The 22151-nt window shown below is 42.6% G+C and overlaps 1 protein-coding gene across 12 annotated transcripts in view; it reads right to left on the reverse strand.

The window, feature by feature from the left end:
* GRIP1 (glutamate receptor interacting protein 1) overlaps positions 1-22151 on the reverse strand; it is a 447093-nt gene that overhangs the window by 62444 nt on the left and 362498 nt on the right. For all 12 annotated transcript variants that reach the window (XM_066591593.1, XM_066591600.1, XM_066591598.1 and 9 more), the window contains one exon: positions 20672-20817. In XM_066591593.1, coding sequence (XP_066447690.1) covers positions 20672-20817 — 146 coding nt within the window. The remainder of the gene's footprint in view (positions 1-20671; positions 20818-22151) is intronic.

Raw genomic sequence — 22151 nt, forward strand, 5'->3', positions numbered from 1 at the left:
TTTACTACTGCGTATTATATGTGGAATATGCAACGCAAATACGCTCATGTGAGTAAGCCCTAAGAAACTGAAAAAAACAACTAAAAACTTTGTGTGGTCCTCAGAGACGGTTCATGTGGACCAAATGTTAGAATATTTACTATTTTTCAACGGAACATTTGCCATCTTCAAATATTTCAACGTGAAATATGGGATGGGAAGGGCTGATATTGCCCCAGGGTTGGAATTCTTCCCGCTTTGGCAGGGATCTACACAGGATCATGTTGTATTGTGATGAGTGTAAATATAGCCTCGGGCACTGCCAATCCCCAAACCATTCAGCCTGCCACTGTTCTGCTCCATCCGTCAATTTCTGAGTAAAGTATTTTCTCTATTTTCGGAGTCAAATCTTTGTGATTTAAGCACAATCAAGTATCAGACCAGTACAGTGACCCTGTATGCCAACAGACATACCCATAGCTAATACTGGGCGCAGTGTTTGGGATTCACACAATATTGATCCTGAATCTGGAAATGTGCATGAGGCCCCAAGGAAACTTTTTGAAACATAAGAGAAAGGTCTTCTGAATTGTAGGTCTGTCTGTCCTGTAATAGAAGAGTCATTGTGAAGATAGACCACTGATGGTGCCTAGTGAACTCACGGGGAAATAGAGGTCAAACAAAGCTCATTGACAGGAAGCAGAAAAAGTAAGGCTTGAGATGATTGCTTCATAAGCTGAAGACATACATAAAAAATTCATTGTCCTTTCATATTTCAATAACATCTCAAGTGACCTAGATACCAAGTAACCAAGTAATAATTTGTTTGCCCAGGAGCAAAACGCCGCCACACTATGTCAAGAGCCATAATTAATCAGCCATTTCTCTACCAATCTACACACTCCGTAATACAGCATCACCAGCAGATTTACACTGACTTCCAATCTTCATACTGTGTTATTTTATTAGGCATTCCCGGCAATGAAAAAACAAAAATTTCAACTAGTTTTCTTTAAGAAGAAGAAAAATGCAATTCAACTACATATAGTTATACATGTGTGACAAATCTGTGTGACAACCAATAGTCTACAATGACCGTTCACGCTTTCCTACACTCCTGAATAGCAAATCTGTCTATTCATGCACTCCCCACGCCCTTACTAGAATAATTTACTTTTCAGGAGTATGACAAATGATGGATTCCCACATAGTTGTCCCCCAACTTTCCCAATAACAGATGTTAAATATGAATGACTAAGTAGAATGTGAGACCGTTCAGCAGAACATCACAGCTAAGTACTGAATAAAGCGGAATATTGCCCTCTACAAATTGCATTGCACATAAACTTCCACAGATGAATGTCTTATTTATGACCTGCCCGAAAAATAATCAGCTTGTAATAATGATAGGACATTGCCTTTCTCTTTAGAGATTGTTATTTTATTGATGCATCGAACAAGATTTATTAGCTCCAACATATTATTACCATCGGGTCACCACATTAAATGCAGCAAGCCGACGAACTGGAAATGAATTAGACCTTATTAAAGAGTTAGATGAACTTCTAGTGGCTCTCATATATTTCATAGTGACCACGTCCTCAGATATCCGCAGTGTAATTTCATTCACTTAGACAGTTTTAGAATTACCAACATTACAAATTTGCTGAAGAGATGAGCAGGCATCTGTAATGGCTACTACGGCCTGATTAACTCACATGGGGTTGATAGATGGATTCTTATGTACCCATTTTTCAATCCTCTTGCAGTTGCCAAAATAATATTTCTGCGCATCTTTTACACTTTTTTATCAGAATTTCATACTAACAAAAATGTAGAATGAACAAAATGGGATGCATTGTAAACAAAAAGGTATCTTTACCAGAGCAGGTTGTGATTGGTGAGCTTTATTCTATTGCCTTCAATCCTTGATGGGAAGTCTGCCACATTGAAAATGCAGTCTATCTACAGTCATCATGTTATACAGGAGGAGGAGCTGAGCAGATTGATAGATAGTTTTATGGGGAAAGATTCAGTAGAACTTGTATTTTATAGTTAATTTTCTGCTGATTCCGAGCTTAGAGGTCCAGTGGGCGGTCCTATTAGTGATTGACAGTCTTCCCTGTAGGAGTGCACATACAGAAATAGCTGTCAATCACTGATAGGACCGCCCACAGGACCTCTAAGCCTCATATTACATGTATAGACAGTGTGGTCACTGATATTAATAAATGGGGAGAAGGAACTTATGTCATCATAAAGAAGGTAGGATTTGAATAGTAAATGTCTGGCAGCAGAGCAGAAGGTATTTTCTTGTTATTAGATTACAGAGTAGTGGTTTGAAGAGTCCGGATTTAAGTAATGATCTATCTTCATTCAGTAGAGTAAAAATGCAGCTATTTTACTTGTTAGTGGAACCACTACTTAAAAAAATATATATCTCACTCTCTCCTAGAAGCTTTTAGCTTTTTTTTTTTTAAGAAACAGTAAAATGTAATGGTTTTTAAACTATGCTCATGCTGAAATACAAAAGTGTGGGAGAATATGCTACTCTATCAGAACATTGTACAAATGTGCAATGCTGGACATTAAAAGAGCTTTACCACAAAACACATTCATACCCTTCCACAGGTTAGGAGACAAATGACTGAGCGCTGGGGGCCAACTGCTAGGAGTCCAGCAAATCCAAGAACTGCGACCTTGAATGCCCCTATTAATAGAGCAATGGAACACATGCTAGACTGCTGCTCCTTTCAGTTCTATGGTACAGGTGTGTAGTGGCCCAGTACATACATTCCTGGACCCCTCCATAATGTCATACACATCATATCTTGTGTTGCTGTGCTGTGCAAACCTGTCTAGTTATTGTGTTATATGTATTGCACAGCTGCAGGGTGTGATGGGTTAAGTGTTTACAAAAGCCTGGGAATTGCCTGTACATGTATCAATTTATGTCCTGTCACGTGGTATGAGTTAGGCTATAAATGTGAGTGTGTAAGAGTGGGAAAGAGTCCATTCTTCGGAGATTCTTCTGGATTCCTGAGGCTTCAGAGTGCCAGCCACATGGGGTACTTTCAACCCTCATGTGGTGAAGAATGGAGGAAGAAGAGATGTTCCCTGAGAGTGTATGTTCCAGAGATGAGAGAGGAGTAAGCCCCAATTGAAGAAAGAGAGTGTGAGCAAGAAGCAGGTACCACTTCCAAGGCCTAGTGCAGAGGTACTCTTTATTCATTTTTCCTATGTGGCCGACCGGATCTAGTGGATCACCGAGTAGAGGTACACCTATTTGTTTTTACACCCAGTTGTCCTGAAGTCTGGGATCACCAGGTAGAGGTACTCTCAAGTCTGTCTAATACCTGCACTGCAAATCATTGTCATTTGTGCCTTGTATGCAAGAAGTTATTCCAGTAAAGTTTTGCCAGGTCCTGATCATTCCCAGGGACCTGAGGTACGTTACTTCTGTCTGTGGCTCCATTTATTTACCACCGAGGGTCATACCGATGACATCTGCTGTCTCTGTTCTCCAGTTTACTGGGCATCCCTATCCTAGGGCGAGCCCTGGCCGAGGCTATGTGTGACGCTCCGGGAGGGAGCGTTGTAAGTGCCGCCATGACAAGCCAGCATCTTGCCCCCCCAGCTCCTCAACGTACGCCCTGTGCCCGGGGTCACCCTATGGGACGCTGCAGGTAGAGATTGAGAAGCTCAATAATCTCCATTCAAATGCTAAAATGAAACAGCAGAAATGCGCTAGCTGAAGACAGACTCCTGACCCCAATTGATCAAAACTTGTAACATATTTCTGTGATTAGTCAGACGTTTTTAAAAATGTCAGTCACACTTTAAATAAGATAAAAAACCTTTGGTGAGATATCTTACTACAGAGTCAATGTCAGCATTTCCAAAACTCCAGTCCTCACAACCCTCCAACAGGTCAGCTTTTCAGGATTTCCATAGTATTGTCAGGGTCTCAGACATTGCCACAGGTCTTCTCTCTATAAGATATCCACAGATCATGACCTGTTGGGAGGTTGTGAGGCTGGGAGTTTGGGAAACACTACTCGGAATCATTGATCTTAAAATATGTGAATCTCTCCAGAAGTAAAAAACATCTTTCAGGCTTTCTCTCTATTTGCCTGAATGAATGATAATTTCTCTTACCTTAAAATCAGCCTTACATTCCCTTTAGTTAATCTGTACACCACTAGTTTTGCCCAAAACAACTAAAAAAAGACCTCAGTATTTTTGTTAATGTCTCCACCTCTTAGCTACTTCACATTGTGACAGCTAAAAAGATGCTCCTCCCCAAAAAATTATACATCACTTTAGAAAAAACCTAATTCAGTTCCCACCTGTACATCATTCATGTGTTTGAATTATTAGCCTAGACTAGCAGCCAAACCACTGCCCCAATTAGGAAGGGTGGCTCGGTGTGCCTGTGTTTAGCTTGTTATTGCAAAGTGTCCTTATTAGAATGGAGAAGGGACCGGTAGCTTAACAACATGTCCAAACTATGGGTATCCATTGAATTAGATATTACAGGATCAAACAATTTAGTACCCCTCCTATGCTTCTCCACCCAACTCCCTTCCCCTAACTTTATAACCTTCCCTGTGATTACTACTGATCTTAAAATATGGCAAGAACTGGTTGGGTCACAGTCTATGCGGCCTATTTGCTTAAATAATATACCTTTATCACTAATTCAACACAAGATTCTTAATTCTCTTCTTGGATAGAAAAGGATACAATCTTGTATAAAAGAAGTTTGCCCTGGCAAACCACTCAAATCATTTGAGCAGATTGCAAGAAATCAAACCTTTCCCACAAAGAGTTCTTTAAATATCTGTGACTCAAACACTTCCCTGCTTCCCTAGACTAGCCATCTTCAACCTTTGGAAAGATCATTAAAGGCCTTTCCCAGTGCAATAAGTAACCTGCAGGATGACCTCTCTCCTCACGATTTTATACTTGTTATTAGAGGAGAGAATGATCTGGGTGCCACGTTCCAGAGCCACCAATGGAATTTTATTTTTAGTCTATGTCACAAAGCTTCTCTCCTTGCAACAATTTAAACTAAAATATCAAATCTATGCTGAAAGAGTAATACATCAGTGGGATCTCTTGCTACATTATTGATTCTTAGAGTGCTGTTCAGCCAATCAACAGCTATCGCGTTGTGGAGGTGGGATTTTTGAATTGGCTGAGTGTAATTCATCTCAGTGGAGTCTCTGCATCCCCAGCGGCGACTTCTCCTCACTCCGCAGCAGCAGACATCGCTATCGCCGCCAGAGAGGCAAAGATGAATGCAGCTCAGCCAATTCATAAATCTCGCATATACAACGCGATGGCTGTGACTGTTTTTTTGTGCGCTGCTCAGCAGCACTCAATGCAGTCAATCAATGCAGCACTCAAGAACCAATTAGAGACATCGCTTCCTGGAGGTGGGATTTATGAATTCAGGAACCAGGAGTTGATCTTCTGTTGGTGGCTGAGGACTACAAGCAAGAATGCCGGAGCTCCGGAGAGGACACAGAGGGAGGACACAGACCACAGCTTCTAGGTAATGTATTGTTTTGGGGTTTTTTTTGTAATTCAGCTGGGGCTCATTTTCAGAGTAGGGCTTATATTTCAAGTGTCCGCCCCCCCCCCCCAAATCCCCCCAAATCAGGGTAGGGCTTATTTGCGGGAACCACAGTAGTAGATATAAAAGGTTTACACACCTCATGTTAAAATCCCATGTTTTTGTTATGTTAAGAAAATTGAGACAGGTGAATCATTTCAGATTTGTTTTCATCTTCAATGTGACCCATTATCTGTAAAATTCCATTGGAAAACAAGCTGCAAATCTTTTAGGGTTGAAAAAAACCACAAAACTAAAATAATGTTGATGCATAAATATGCACACCCTAAAACTAATACTTTACGGGGCGTGGCCTGCGACCAGCATGAGCAGTCACACATAAGAGGTGCTTCCCAGGGGGAACAATAAAATCCTTTAAAATCCTGGCCTAACCGACACCAGAACGACTCAACCAAGACCAACGGGCTCCTAAACCCCCAGAGACGGTTTGGACCGCGACTGAAGACGGGTGCGGACCTCTGATCCCGCTAACGGAGCCACGGGAGAGAAAGGGCGCCAACGCCCGCCATTTTCCCGCGCCTCGCACACGGACTACCTTTCCATCCTGACCTGTCGCCCGGCTGCGGTGAAGTCCTGGTGACCCACATTCTCCCACCCACCACCTAGCGGAGGACCCCCCTGACGATCGGGACCGGCTCCGCCGCCTCACCCACACCGACGTCCCGCTGCGCTGTCTCCGTGCTGCGGGGGCCGACGCTGACTCCGAGCCAGGTAGGGGCGACCCCCCCTGCCGAAACTGCCTGCACGTGAGGTGGGGGCAGCTCGCTCCCTGCACACCCGAGCCGGAGCCGCTGCCTCTGCTCCGGAGCGCTGCCACCGGGTTCCTGGCTCCTGAGGGGGAGGCGCAGAGCACCTCCGGACCGGCGTGATTGCCGCAGGACCCGCCGGGGACTACACTCCGCAAGACCCACCGCACGAGAACTTTACTACCGCTATATAGCGGAACACCTTACACCCCGGGGCGCACCGTGCGCGGACCTGCGTGCTGACCCGCTCCTGTTTTAGCGGGCGACAAAGCCATTCTGCCAGCATCCACCGCCGCCTGCGGCGGACCCGGCTACCCCTGACGAGGCTCTCGTGGCGACCCGCTCCAGCTCCGGACCACCTTACCGCTGCCGGACCACACTACACGAGGCACTATCTTGGAAAAGACCATCCCTCGAAACCGGCCCTGCGGAGCCGGCGACGTTGAAACCGTAAGTTTTCTGCGGGGGGCCAGGGGACAACACGCAGGACTGTACAAACCCCTCACAGTCACAGACCCTGAATAGGGGGCACACGACACAACAAGACCACCCTGCCCCCCCCCCAGGGGACAACCAAGGGACCGACCACCCTACTGCTCTCCTGTGAACGGACTTTACTGCATCGGGACCACAAATAAAAGTCCCCGTAGCAAACAACGTCAACGTCTCTGAACCGCAGTGACGGAAGCGGACTGTTATTCCCCGCGCAACCCGCACACCGCTACAGCCCACAATAATACAAGATATAAACTTCTGACTTCTACAAGCAAGCATTGACACCGTCTATACTACAACAATAACCCGCCATACCAACTCAACGACTTCTAACATGAGCACACGGGCGAAAGGCGGCTCCGCCGCCGAAAGATTAAAAGATTTTTCTCGCTCTGAAACCCCTGATCACACCCCGCATGCAACACGACCCACACAAGCGAAAGAGTTCGAAAGCGAAACGGGGCAAAACCCAGAACCCACTATGCGTCAGCTCCTAGACTAAATTAAATCCGACGTCTCCCTCTTAAGACAAGACCTACACAACATGCGTGACAGAATGCGGGAAATGGAGGACCGCGTCTCTAACACAGAAGACTCACTGCGCCCGTTAACCACAGCGGTCAAAAAAGCAACAAGAGCAATAGAATTCTGTCAATCAAAAACAGACGATTTGGAAAATCGCTCACGCCGTAACAACCTGCGCATAATAGGCCTGCCCGAAAAATCAGAAGGCTCGCACCTAGAAACATTTGCAGAAACCTGGCTCAAAACGCTACTGGGAGAAGACACCTTTTCTACCCACTTCACAGTAGAAAGAGCCCACCGAGTCCCCGCAAAACCACCGCAGCCGGGAGCCCCCCCCCCCGCGCCCCTTCCTAGTAAGGATTCTAAATTGCAGGGATCGGGATGCAGCACTACGTCAGGCCAGACTAAAAGGCCCGTTAAAGTATAACAACACAACGGTCTCCATATTTCCCGATTTCTCGGCCGAGTTACAAAAACAAAGAGCCACCTTCATAGAGGCGAAAAAGAAACTTAAAGAAAGACAGATCCCCTACTCAATGGCATACCCTGCACGCCTACGAATAATGGCCCAGGGAAAGGTGGTCTTCCTCCAATCCCCCACGGAAGCCATGGAGTGGCTGGAGATGCATGCCGAAACTTCTAAGGGATGACCAACCCCCTCCCCCACACTCGCTGGAAAGACTCTAAGCTTTGTCGTGATCTGGACTCTCAACATCCCTTTATGCATAGACGATGCGCAACATGACCGTGACACCTCTAAAGTTACTATTGGAGCCCAACGGTCATTCTTAAGCCTTTAAAGGCCATCCAGAATCCCCCCCCTAACAACACAACAACTGCTACTTCTAACCAGAGTGTAGCTAAATTGTTTTTTCATTCCGGTTTTCCTTTTCCCTAATATTTCCCTGTCTCTCCCCCTGTCTTCCCTCCTCTTCCTCCTCTTTCCACAACTTCTCTACTTTTGTTGTATTTTTGATATCTGCGGTATAATTTTAGCAAGATGTCAATGTTTATAGAGTTGAGTTGTTATGCTCTGCTCTTCACCAGAACTCTTCACAAACAGGCGTCCGCACAACCCCTCTCCTTACATCCACCAACAACCTCCCCGATCCCAAAACCATGGATATGGGAGCTAAAATCTACACCCATGCAAACAAAGATGTCTCTAAAATGTCTTAGCTGGAATGTCCGAGGACTCGGCACAGCACTCAAACGCAGAATAGTATTTTCATATATCAAACAACTGAATCCACACGTCATTAGCCTGCAGGAGACTCATCTCATCAGAGAAAAAGCCGACACCCTTTCAAAACCATGGGTCCAATGGGCCTCCCACTCCTTTCATACCTCTTCCTCTAGGGGCGTCTCCGTATTAATCCATAAGTCGGTGCGCTGGAACCCAATCGTCACCCGCAGAGACCCTGAAGGAAGGTTTATTTTCATATACGGAGAAATAGACTCCAAACCATACATAATCCTATCTATATACAACCCACCTCATAATAATCTCCACCTCCTGCAAACTGCTATTGCGTTCGCACACCACTATCCATTGGCGGAGGTAATCTGCCTAGGTGACTTCAATATGATAATGGATCCTATGAAAGACAAATTTCACACACCCTCTAACCCCACCCCTACTTCAAACTCCCCTCTAAAACAACTAATTGAGAGTGTCGGATGGGTTGACCTCTGGCGACACCACCACCCCGAAAAACGAGAATACACCTGCCACTCACCGGGTCACAACGCGCTGACTAGAATTGACTATATATTCAGCTCCACAGAATTGGCGATATACCTCACGAACATAACACACTGCCCGAGAGGCATCTCAGACCACAGCCCCATTCTATTAACCCTAAAATTTCCCCAAATGAAAATAAGGCCCACCTGGAAGCTACACCCATTCTGGCTCAAACTTATCGGAACGGAAGACCAGATGCCATTCCACATTTCCCTATTTATGGATGCCCACCAAGATAACACTCACCCAGCACTGAAATGGGACACCCTCAAGGCCTATATTAGAGGATTCCTCAAATCTGCCATCACATACATTAAAAAAACAACGTCTCAAGCCGATAAAGAGATAGAAAATCAGACCCTAGAAGCCGAAAAAACATACATTTCAACCCCCACCGAAGCCAATAAGGCAGCTTGGCTTAATTTATCCCGACTCTATAAACAACAAATACACATCAAAGCCAAACGCCAATTATTCTTCGCCAAACAGCACTACTTTGAACTAGGAAACCAATCTAGCCACCTACTCGCCAACCTCATAAAACGAGAAAACCATACGAACACGATCCTCAAGATTAAAAATCAACATGGAACAGAGGTCACCGACGCCCCATCCATTACAAATAGCTTTAAAGATTTCTACGCTAACCTATACACTTCCTCCTCCCATAACACGACGACAGACACTCTGAACTATCTAAGCGACCTAAATTTTCCAACCCTTTCCGAAGAGCAGGTCGATCTCTTAGAGGCGCCCTTCACTTTGGAGGAGATCCAACTAATAACTCAAGAAATGGCCCTCAACAAATCACCAGGCCCCGATGGTCTCCCAATAGAGACATATCGCAAATACTTTGAACAACTAGGCCCGCAACTCCTCGAAGTACTAAACCAAGCGCAACTAGACAAAACACTTCCAACCTCATTTTACAAAGCCTCAATAGTAGTGATTCTAAAACCCGGAAAAGACCCTGCAGACTGCGGCTCCTATCGACCGATATCTTTGGTGAATGCAGACTACAAGATCCTAACCAAAATTCTGGCCACCAGACTGAATCAGGTGATCCTCTCCATCATACACCCTGATCAGACGGGCTTTATGCCAGGAAAATCCACAACTATAAATATCCGCAGAGTCCAGACAGCCATTCAACTAGGTACACAACACAACATGCCCTGGGCCCTAGTATCACTTGACATGGCAAAAGCTTTTGACTCGGTGGAATGGGCTTTTCTGGAAGCTTGCTTGATCCGCTTTGGATTCGGACCTAATTTCCGACAATGGGTCAAAACTATATATAAATCCCCAAGCGCAAACGTTATAGTCAACGGTATCCCATCGGCAGAATTCCAACTGACAAGAGGCACCCGACAAGGATGCCCTCTATCCCCGACCTTGTTCGCCATAGCCATTGAGGCACTGGCAATTCGATTAAGAAACTCCCCCAGTGTGACAGGTATTAAATGGGCAGACCATGAAAGCAAACCAGGACTATACGCAGACGACACAATCCTATTCTTATCAAACCCATCAAACTCCTTCGCCCAAGCCATGACACACAGACAGATTCTCCCACTTCTCCGGACTACATGTCAATTGGACCAAATCAACAATCCTTTATACAGAGGCTAACCCAAAAAATGACCCCCACGTCGAGAAATATGGACTAAAACCAGTCTCTAAATTCAAATACCTGGGAATGATCATGTCGCATGACCACAACAATGCAATTACAGACAATATAAATCCACTTTTAGAAAACACAAAACAAACTGAAACGATGGGCTAAACTGCCACTATCCGTAGCCGGGCGTATAAATCTTATTAAAATGGTCATCCAGCCCAAATCCCTATATATATTGCAACACATGCCAGTAAGTGTCCCCAAACGCCTTTTCAAGACTTTAAACTCCCTAATTACAACATTTATTTGGAATTCCTCGCGCTCCAAGCTGAGCCTATCGATCCTACAAAGGCCCAAAGACCAAGCCGGAATGGCCCTTCCGGACCTCCGGCTTTATTACCTAGCAGGACAACTACGAAACATCAGACCCTGGGTTTTGGGAAAAGAACTGCCTATAGCAGACAAACAACTGGCGAAACAAGTAACTGGACACAATCTCCTGAACTTCTTAGAATTCCCGGAACGCACCAAAACCACTGAACTAACCCCACTTCACAAACTGGCTCTCAACGTATGGAAAGAAGTAAAGGCACTGCAGAACTACCAGGGGGTGTTACCAGAACTTCCCCTCTGGAACAACCCGGGCCTCACTGCACTACAGTCAGTTCCAGACCCACAATATTGGATCGCCCAAGGGGCACACACACTAAATGATATATACATAGATGGAACACTCCCCACATTCACACAACTGCGCGATAAGCTGCAGGCCCCACACCTCCAGCTATTCAGGTTTTTTCAACTAAGACATGCACTAAACTCCCAATTCCATCCCCCCTTGGCCCAGATATCCAAGTTCCCCACAATAGGCATCCTCAGATCCCAAGGACCCAAAGGCCTAATATCAGCCCTATATACACATCTCCTATCAGCTAAGATAAATCCCAATCCTCCCCCAGCATATGATAGATGGAAACTCGCCATCACCTCCCTCACACCTGAGGAGTGGCAGGATATCTCTGAATCTCACCTATCAGTGTCACCAGCTGTAAATAATAAGCTAATTCAACTGTACATCATTCATCAAGCCTACCTTACTCCCAACCGATTACACAAAATGCGTAGCACCACCTCAGACTCATGCTAGAGATGCCGCCAACCTAGGGTGGACTTTTGGCATCTGATATGGGAATGTCACTTCGTTAGGGAGTTTTGGTCAAAGGTGATAAACCTTGTGAACTCACTTCTACGACCCCCACTATCCATAGAACTAGACCCCAAGGTGGCGCTATTCAGCTTGCTGGAAGAGGAAGTATGGCCACATCATACCCGCGTTTTTCTAGAAAAGACACTATTCTTAGCTCGCAAAGAAATAGCCTTGAAATGGATGGCAACAGAGCCCCCCTCGGTCCCACAATGGGTCCAGTCCGTAAATACAGTAACCTCATATGAAAAAATTATTTACCAAAAAAGAGAATGCCCGACCAAATTCCAAAAAGTATGGGGAGCCTGGCTAGAATCTCACTCCACTTTGACCACAGACTAAAACTTAAACCTATCCCGCGCTAATCCCCTCCCCCCCTCTTTTTTCCAGTCCTTAATACCCCCGCCCCTCCCCCCCATGGACAAGCGCCTGGAAGATCCACAACCCTGAATTCCCTAACTCTAAAAAGAAAAAAGGAAGAGCAGAGCTGGATGTTATTTTTCTGTTCCCTTTTTTTTTTTCCTTCTTTTACAAATTTAAAAGTTCAACGTTACAATATACGAATAGATAGATTGAGATACACAGCAACCAAGTCGAGGTTAATCCAATGTATGTGACTATCTCTGTTTATATCACCTTGTGCAATGCAAAGTTTATCTTACTGTGTATTGCGCAAACTGCATATTACTAATAAATAAAACGAATTAAAAAAAAAAAAAAACTAATACTTTACTGTACTCCATAGTATATGTACTGCATCGGTGTTATAAGCTCTTTACAGACCATGGATTTGGCAAAGAAGACATCACTAAAATCCTACTAGAGCTGAATGTCATATGGGGTAAACCAGAATCCCTATAAATTATGGCAGAGGAGTGCTGACTACTATTTATCATTAGCTTGAATGTGATTGGCTAATTCTGAACAGGTGACCAAGGCTCGGCGCTACGAGCTGAAACGCATCCTCCAGACTTTTCTTCTATGTGAGATATATAATGGCAGAGTTCATTTAATAAAGAAAAGCATATGCTTTATAGAGAACTACCGGCTCCGTTTTCCTTTTGGAGATACTTTATGTTACTACTATGTTGCCGCTTGGGTTTGGGCGGTGAAGTCGGTCTCTCACCTGGCTGAAGTTAAAGGATTGTGCAGGAGCAGACATTCATGTGGGAAGCAGCCACCGCAGCAAGTATATGAACGTTTTCCTTTGATTCTGAACACAAGCACATCCCCAAATATAAGAGGGTGTTCATAATTATGGAACCACATTATTTTAGTTTTGCTATTCTTATTTTTCTACCCTAAATGACTGCAGTTTGTTTTTTAAGGGAATTGTACAGATAACGGGTCACACTGAAGGTGGAAATATAGCGGAAATGATGAAATGATTCATTATTATCAAAGTTTTAGACATTACAAAAAGATGACATTTTCACAGGGGTGTGTAGACTTTTTATATCCAGTGCAGCTAGAAACTGAAACGGAAATCACAAATTCTATCCAATACAATTACACCATGATACAACAGGTGGCTGGTTGATTAGGTGATAGCTTCCAAGGCATACTGGATTACTTGCAGCCCATTCACACTGTAATTGTATATGGGCTGCGGGTATATCCCCAACCATAGAGAACAATGGACTTTGTCGCAGATATCCACGATAAAATAGAACATTCTATTTTACGCAAGCAAATTATGAAATTCCGACACACTAATGTGAGTGGAATTGTGTGATTTAATGCATTTGATTGAACCGCGTAGTACCACAAATCAAATACTCGCGGAATCCGCAATTAGGATTTGGTCGTGTGAGATCAGCCTAATCCTTCCAGCTAGCGCTATCAAATCCAGTATTGTACATATATGCAGACCACATTGTGTAAAGTTTTGCATACATACTTTGTAAACAATGTGGTTCAATGCCCCCTCAAATGAGTAAGTTCTTGCTTATATTGGCGTTTTCCTTTTCACAAAATGTATGTATCACTATCCCCCTGTGGCCTTTGGGATCGAATCACCCTTGTATTTTGGATGTCCAGGATAGGACCAGAAATACAATGAGGGGGCCACCCTCGAGACAGTTCTTGGATTTCTGCTGAAGTGCTCTTAGACTCTCGCTGTTGGAGTGAGCCTAATTAGGGTCCTTATCTGCACCCGTTGAGTGTATTTATCATATTTTAATACATTATCTCTCTGCCCTGTGTACAGGCCCTGTTCTCGGTTTTTCTTTCTTTTAACTGGTCTTTTATTTTTTTACAAACCGAGTTAAACCTCCACATCTAATTGGCTACAGTGGTTGTTAGCGGTTAATGTACGGCCTGCCAGGTAGGGCTGTTTTATGAAAATGCATTTCTAATTTCAAGGATATACTTATAGCAGGAACTCATCATTATGATTTCATATAATCATATTTATGCTTGAACACAGCCTCAGGCAGCCACAAAGTATTTCTTGCTGCAAATAGATGAAACAGTGATTAGGATTCCATTGAAATTCATGTTTATACGATTTACGCTTAGGAAAAACAAAAAAAAAGAAACTAGAATTTTGTAATTTTCTCATTATACCAGCTTCTCTTATACACTTGACATTGTTTATCAAAGCCAGTGTGTAATTCCAATGAGAGAAACATGGAAACCGAATTGGGCAGCAGCGGTATTCGGGGTGCAATATAAACTATTTATTTTCTTGAACATGTTTAGTACATAAAGTGATTTAATAAAAGAACTTAAAATAGTGTACTTTGTTATACTATTATCTAGTGCTGTTCCACAAAAATACAAAAGATGCAATTTTTACATTTTAGGGAAAGCAAAGTACTCCCGAGTCCAAATATGGCAATCAGAATAAATTCTTGGATCAACTTTAACGTCAGCGTCACAGAAGAATTTGGGAGTATAAATTTATGGACATTTTTGATACCCTCCAGGATGGAATCAAACTCGGAACTGGGTTATTGCATCAGTGGAAAATATGAAAGGTCTGAAGGAGATCAAGAGCGGTGTCCTTAAGGAAAGCACCCAGAGTGTGTGTGCAGACAACAGGGGGTCAGGGGATGGCATCATCTTTCCCCAAACACAGCACCCAGCAGGGGTGGGTGCTATTCCCAATCATTGTTTTACAGACATGGTAAAAAGTCATACATTGATTTGAAGGAATACTGCCATCCAATAGTTGGCAATGCAGAGGTATTGTTCTATCTTCCTTGTTTGCAGATCTGGAGGAGAAATTTCACATTTCTTGTCACTGGACTAATTATAATAAAAATAATTATTTATGGTTATGGTCATCCCTCCCTGGTATTTATCTAAATGCTATTGATCCCAACCTGTCTATGACCTCTTACCCTCTGTTTCTGGTATTCATCTAGTGCAAATTAAAGGGGTTGTCCCGCGCCGAAACGTTTTTGGTTTTTTTTCAAACCCCCCCCCCGTTCGGCGCGAGACAACCCCGATGCAGGGGTTAAAAAAGAACACCGGACAGCGCTTACCTGAATCCCCGCGCTCCGGTGACTTCTTACTTACCCGGTGAAGATGGCCGCCGGCATCTTCTCCCTCGGTGGACCTCAGGGCTTCTGTGCGGTCCATTGCCGATTCCAGCCTCCTGATTGGCTGGAATCGGCACGTGACGGGGCGGAGCTACACGGAGCTACACGGAGCCCCATTGAGGAAAGCAGAAGACCCGGACTGCGCAAGCGCGTCTAATTTGGCCATTATACGGCGAAAATTAGACGGCAACCATTGAGACGAGGACGCCAGCAACGGAACAGGTAAGTGAATAACTTTTGATAACTTCTGTATGGCTCATAATTAATGCACAATGTACATTACAAAGTGCATTAATATGGCCATACAGAAGTGTATAGACCCACTTGCTGCTGCGGGACAACCCCTTTAAGTTCACCATGTTTGTGCCCTCCCATGTGATCATGTGTTATAGTAAATACGTCTTTAGATTGTTCCATTAAGGCTGAGGAAGGACCCTGAGAGGTCAGAAAGCTCGCTATAACATCATGTATTTTTGTATACCATTAAAAGGTGTCAGATCTACAAGATTACTTGGTTTCTCTTACTGAGAACAATCACATTTTGCTCTACTGGCTAACACGGTACCAAACCATTTTTTTTCTTGTTTTTCTCAAATCGCCATAAACACATAGCTTGTAATTTTTCTGCTTAAAAAGACATTTGGTGATTTTAGAAATTTGTTTAATTACAAAAATGTTGCTATTATTGCAGGTGTGACAACAGGAAGTTCTCTAATGGTCCCATGGTTCACACCAGTTCTGTGGTACAGAACTTGTCATTAATCATTACGTAACAAGATTATTTTACAAAGACAACTCCTGTCTACATGCCGTATTTGGGAATATTATCATCACAGAGTGCTGGAACGGCTATCAGCTGCTCTATATGATGGGCTTTACTCATTTAAATAGACATATGTAATACTAAATTTCCCCTGCAGCAATTCCTGCAAGGCAAATATGTAGCCATCAGCAATGTCCCTTATTACAATCAGAGGTGTGTCAGGAATCAGGGTTGCCAACCTGACTTTTTTGCTTTCCAGGACAACTAATTCAGAAAGCAGAGGTAGCCAACATTTTTTACAAACACATTGGAAAACCATATTGAATGATAAAGATAAGTAATACATGTGTATAGGTAAGATAATGATATGAACTCAGTGGCAGTCCTAACAACCTGTTCAAGTAACAGCAGACACCCCCCCACCCCCAAAAAAAACAAAAACACAGATACATGTGATATTTTTCATGGATATTAGAAAAAAAGTGTCCCTTTTTTTACAGGTGCTCAAGCAATTTCTGGATGATTGTCAACCCTTATCACATTGTCAGGGATGTGAGAAGCCGTACCTGTGAAGCTCAGCGGCACCAATCTAAAAAGTAGTCTACACAAGGCTACCCCATTAATGATGTAGAACATGAGCATCTATGTTATCTGTGCCCAGTCTTTTGTCCATTTCACATATCCTTTTATTTTCTTATCTAAGTACAATACAAAATAAGGCATTAATTAAAGCTGTGTTGCTTTACTGTACTCAGCCTTTTTCAGCTGTAGGGTAAATAGTATTGCCATTGATCAATGGATTTCTTCCGACGGCCGGACTTGGAGCCAGGTAGGATCTTTTCAAATGTTGATCCAGGGAATATTCTGACTGCCATTATGGAGTCGGGAAGAAATTTTTTCCCCCAAAATTGGGTAAATTGGCTTCTGCCTTATTGGGGTTTTTTTCTGCCTTCCTCTGGATCAAAATAGAGGGGTGGAAGCAGGCTGAACTGGATGGACATTTGTCTTTTTTCAGCCGAACATACTATGTTACATGTGTGTTTCTTGAAAAAACAGTTCAACTATAAACAAAAAAAGTTGCATGTCCTATTTTTGCGCAATTTATTCAAGTCCATGGGGACATTAAAAATAACTAAACAGATCACATTTACATGATATGAATGAAATCCATATTAAAGGCTGTAGCTATAGGGACCATAAAAAGATAAATAAAGAGAACCAGGAAGTGCAGAACCTATGCGTTTTTTTAAGCTTGTGAAAAACAGACTTAAAACAGGTAGAAATTGCTTGTTAAAATAAATAAATCGAATAATCCCTAAAACCCATGAAAACATTGCTCGTGTCTATACAGCCCATGTATAGTTTTCTTCTCAACATAGGCTTAGACAGCCACAAGCACTTGTCCAGTAAACATGAGTTAACATCCCAAAGTAAAGTAGTAAAGATAAATCTTAATTATTGTAAGGGATATCACGTGGAGACAGTTTTCAGACAAAGGCCTCATGGATTTGGCAAAGGGACATGTGACAGAGGCACAAGGAGTCCTTGAAAATCTGTACAAAGGGGCTATACAGAATGATGGAGATATTCCTGCCTAGAAGCTATGCTTCTCGGAAAGAAAACCTTCATAATAGGACATCCAATATTTTTTCAGTTGGATATGTTATATAGAAGTCGACAGATAAACTGAAGGGTGTGGAGAGATACAGTAGGGGTTCGTAAAAGTCTATAGGTGTGTTATTTTGGCTCCTTATAACTTAGGGGATGTACAGAGCTCTTACATATATAATTGAGTGTGTGAAACCCAAGGGTGCATTCAAACATTTATGTTTTGGCTCATTTGGGGTTTATATATCTCCTTGAAAAAATGCTCACATTTTTGTCAAGAAACACACAGACCTACAAGGGCTGAATATACAGTGGTGCAACCGAGTCCTAAAGAAGACTGGACAAAGCAACGTCAAGAATATGAAAGCTATAATAGAATAGATGGTATTTGGCAGATACCTAAAGGAAAGACAATCACGTCCATGCTAGATCTGGCACATTACAGGGCTTTTACCTGTAATGCTGAACGATTGGGGGAAATTGTAAAGAATAAACAGCACTATTGCAGCCGAGCAATCAGCTTCGGAGACCAGATCCTGTAAGGCAATCACACCACAACAGCCTACTTGTATTTTATAGCACAATTCACATGCTCCATTGGAGATGTAGTTAAACTAAATAGAGACAGTACATTGCGCATGGTTATAGATTACTACACAATGTTACAATTAATCCTGCCCATAAAATTAATAAAATGTCACCCATGAATTATACTTCCTGGGTGAAGCGGTGAAGGCCATTATCTTTATTACAAGGTTTAATTTACATTTTATGGGATTAACAGAAATCACATCTCCTAGAGCATATTTGTTTTATATTAATAGTTCCTGCAGGTGGGGTTAGTATGCAGGTAAAGTGCAATATCAGGTGAAATGTTAGTAACCCACATTGCACTTTGTAAAAAAGACCAACTAAAAGAAAACTAAAAAAGTCACTTTTTTACATGGAAAAATCTCAAGATTAAAATAAAATTTGTTCGCAGTCGGAGGCTGAAGTTCTGTGAAATGTTTATTTCTGTCAGGTGTAGTGATGTTATGGAGACCTTGCGCGAGTCCAAAGCCAATATCAACTATTTGAACTTGCAGGCTGGATTTGATAGAGTCAGTGATCAAGATCCTCGTCAACATTGCAGCTGACAGACATAAGAGCGGGGTGTGCTTTCACAGTTCGGGGCTGCAATTTCAAGGCACCATATCTCAGCACAGAAATAACATACTCTATTAGAAACATTTCACATGTTTAGTATACATTAAAAGGCATTACATATTAAGCTAAGACATAATTACTCTATAAACGGTCAAATTTATCAGCTTTTAGGGATTGTCATGCTGCTTCCCTTCTCATATGCTCATAGGCCATCCATCTTGGAGACGTCTGAATTTGATAAATTGGTCTGAATTAAACCCAATCTGAGACCATTTAAACAGCATTAAAAGGGGTTGTACAGGACTAGAAAACAGTATGGCTTTCTTCAAAAGCAGCACCATACCTGTCAATAGTTTATATGTGGAATTGTAACTTAACTCCATTGACTTCAATGGAGAAGAGCTGCAATACCAACAAAAGAAAAATAGACCCAAAGGATAGCACCAAGCAGTATAACTACAACAAACCAAAGTTGCCCAAATGACACATGAAGCTCACTCGATGCATCCCGTATTAAAACATAGCTTTCATTTCTCATATTTAAGACCACCATAGAGGAAAATGCCACATTAAAAACACAGGACCAATGCAAACTCTGCCTATAGCGTTGACCAAAAGTATTTGATTCCTGCTACATAAGCTCTGGGTATAATATAACCAAAAGCTGTCTGTATGTTTCATATTACATATCGCAGTAATATAAGCAAGCAAAAGCCGTTATCCATTGAATAAAAAGTATCTTTACTAAATAGCCTTACAATAAAGTTACCTACTAATAAAAATACAAGGTAGATCCCCTAACAAGTTTCACCAGAGATCTGATAGCATCCCACTTCACAGCAAGATACTAGCCAATAACAAATGCTAAAAGACTGCCAAACGACATGGACAATGGAAGCAGTTCTCATCAGGTAGCCTTGTACCAAATCAACAAATGCAGCATAATCAGTTCTGTATCCACTCGACCAATTAAAGGATAGGCCATCAATAGTAGATTAATAGGCATCTACCACTCAGGAACCCCACGGCTGAGCCAGTGGGCTTGTGCACTGCACTAATTTATGTAGGAAGCAGATAGCTCCACTCTCACTGAAGTGGCCAGTCTTGGTATTACAGGCAAACTTCTCATTGAAGTACATCGTCTGCAATACCAAGCCTGTCCACTGCAGTGGGAACAGAGCTGTCGGCTTCCTGCAGAAATCAACTCAGTGCATGAGCACACCAGCTAAGCTAACCATTGATTATCAGATGTTCAAAGTGGCGGAACCCACGGATCTACTATTGATGGTGTGTCCTAAAGATACGCCATCAATAGTTTACAACTCTACAATCCTTTTAAGTGTAGACGCTGAGGCATATGCATATATTACAGGTGAATATACCTCACCTATGAGACTGCATCAGTGCATTGGCCTTTGTTTTTTATGTGGCCCTTTCCTTTATGGTGGTCTTACATATAAGAAATAAGAGCTTTATTATATAAAGGGTTGCAACACATGGGCTTCATTTGCATTCTGGACAACTATGAGCTACAATACTAGACACAAGTCTTTAATTGTAAAGTCCCTGTATTTATACATACATTATTTTGATATCTGTGGACTGTAAAGATCAATGCATAGCTAATGGTGAGACTCGTGCTTACCCATGACCGAGACATCATATTCTACAAGTAAGGTTGCTTCTTGGCCGCACTGCTTAAGAATACTCATGGCTTCAGCATGTGTTGCTCCATGTAGACGAATTCCATCCACGCTCAGCAATCTGTCCCCTGGCTTGATTGTGCCCTCTCTAGAACAGGAGGAAAAAACAATCCTTATTAATTTGATGTAATGTGGTTTAGAGATAATAGCCACTCACATAAAATGATTCATTCTCAGTGTTCATGACATCAATCCTCCTTGTCCACACTCTTAACATTTACCTTGACAGTTATCAAGCTCTAGGTCACTGAGGAAAAGAAATTACTTTAATCTGAAAATCAGTGATGAGAAAATAAGTGCTTATTACTATCTAATGAAGAGCAAGTACACCGGTGCTGCAGTAAGCTTTAGCTACACTGGATTAAAGAAAACTAATAAAAAGGTCAACATTTCTCCATACTGAAGCCTCTGCATTGTGAGGGGTCCAGTCCTTCTAGAATATTGCACTCTAGTTATGACTTGCACAGTACGGTCACATCAGATTATCTTATTGTGGTGAAGACCCATAGTACAAGATGTGTTCACATGAGCCCTTACGCTGCCAGCACAAACATACTTTATGACAAGTCACTGGATACTTGTAGCAATCTGTTGAAAATCTCCAAAGCTACCACTTTCAGAGCTTTATTAGATTTTGCAAACTTTGGATTAAAGAGAAGCTGTTACCAAGATCATACTGGTCCATGATTACGATCAGCTATGTTTAACTATAAAGCACTGCCGCGTTTTAGAGAGAATGCGACCGGCGTTATTTTTCAGGTTTTGGTGAAGTTTTCACTGGATAGCTCTCCTTCAACTTGTCTCACCCAGATTACTACAGTATAAATGACTGGTCTCTCGGTGCAGTTTCATCACATATCAGTGATCTTCTTCTTTATTTACACTGGCCAATTATTGTTAATCTCTCAGACGAGGATATCAAATCATGAGGAATAAGATTTAAAAACACCCTTTTCTTCTGGTACATACAGTATATGTTGTTATACCACTATCACACCAGAAAAAAAATTAAACCAAAAAGGACCACTCCCATAAAAATACATTTTTCAAACCCTACCCCTCTCATCTGATGGTCTGTCATATTCTGGAGAACTTTTCTGTGTATTGCGGTGACTTCCATGTAGTGCAGTCCTCTGTCTGATGCTTGTTAGGCACCATCTTGATGCATGAGTACAGCATTACATGAGCAGCCTGTACCATCTCTACAACACTGCCATTACCATCTGTATTTTATATTCACCTAAATAGGCTACAGACCATAAGTATACAGTCTGGAGGATGAGCTGTGATCTCCTCTATTATAACTGTGTGAGAAGAACTGTGTGATCATCATCGGTAACTGACAAGAGTGCTTGTGTTACCCTCGAAGCAGTTTCTGTGATAAGGTTCATGTAACAGTATCCCACAGACTGAAAAACTGAC

This window comes from Eleutherodactylus coqui, chromosome 2 (genome assembly GCF_035609145.1).
Source record: "Eleutherodactylus coqui strain aEleCoq1 chromosome 2, aEleCoq1.hap1, whole genome shotgun sequence".
Taxonomy (NCBI): Eukaryota; Metazoa; Chordata; class Amphibia; order Anura; family Eleutherodactylidae; genus Eleutherodactylus; species Eleutherodactylus coqui.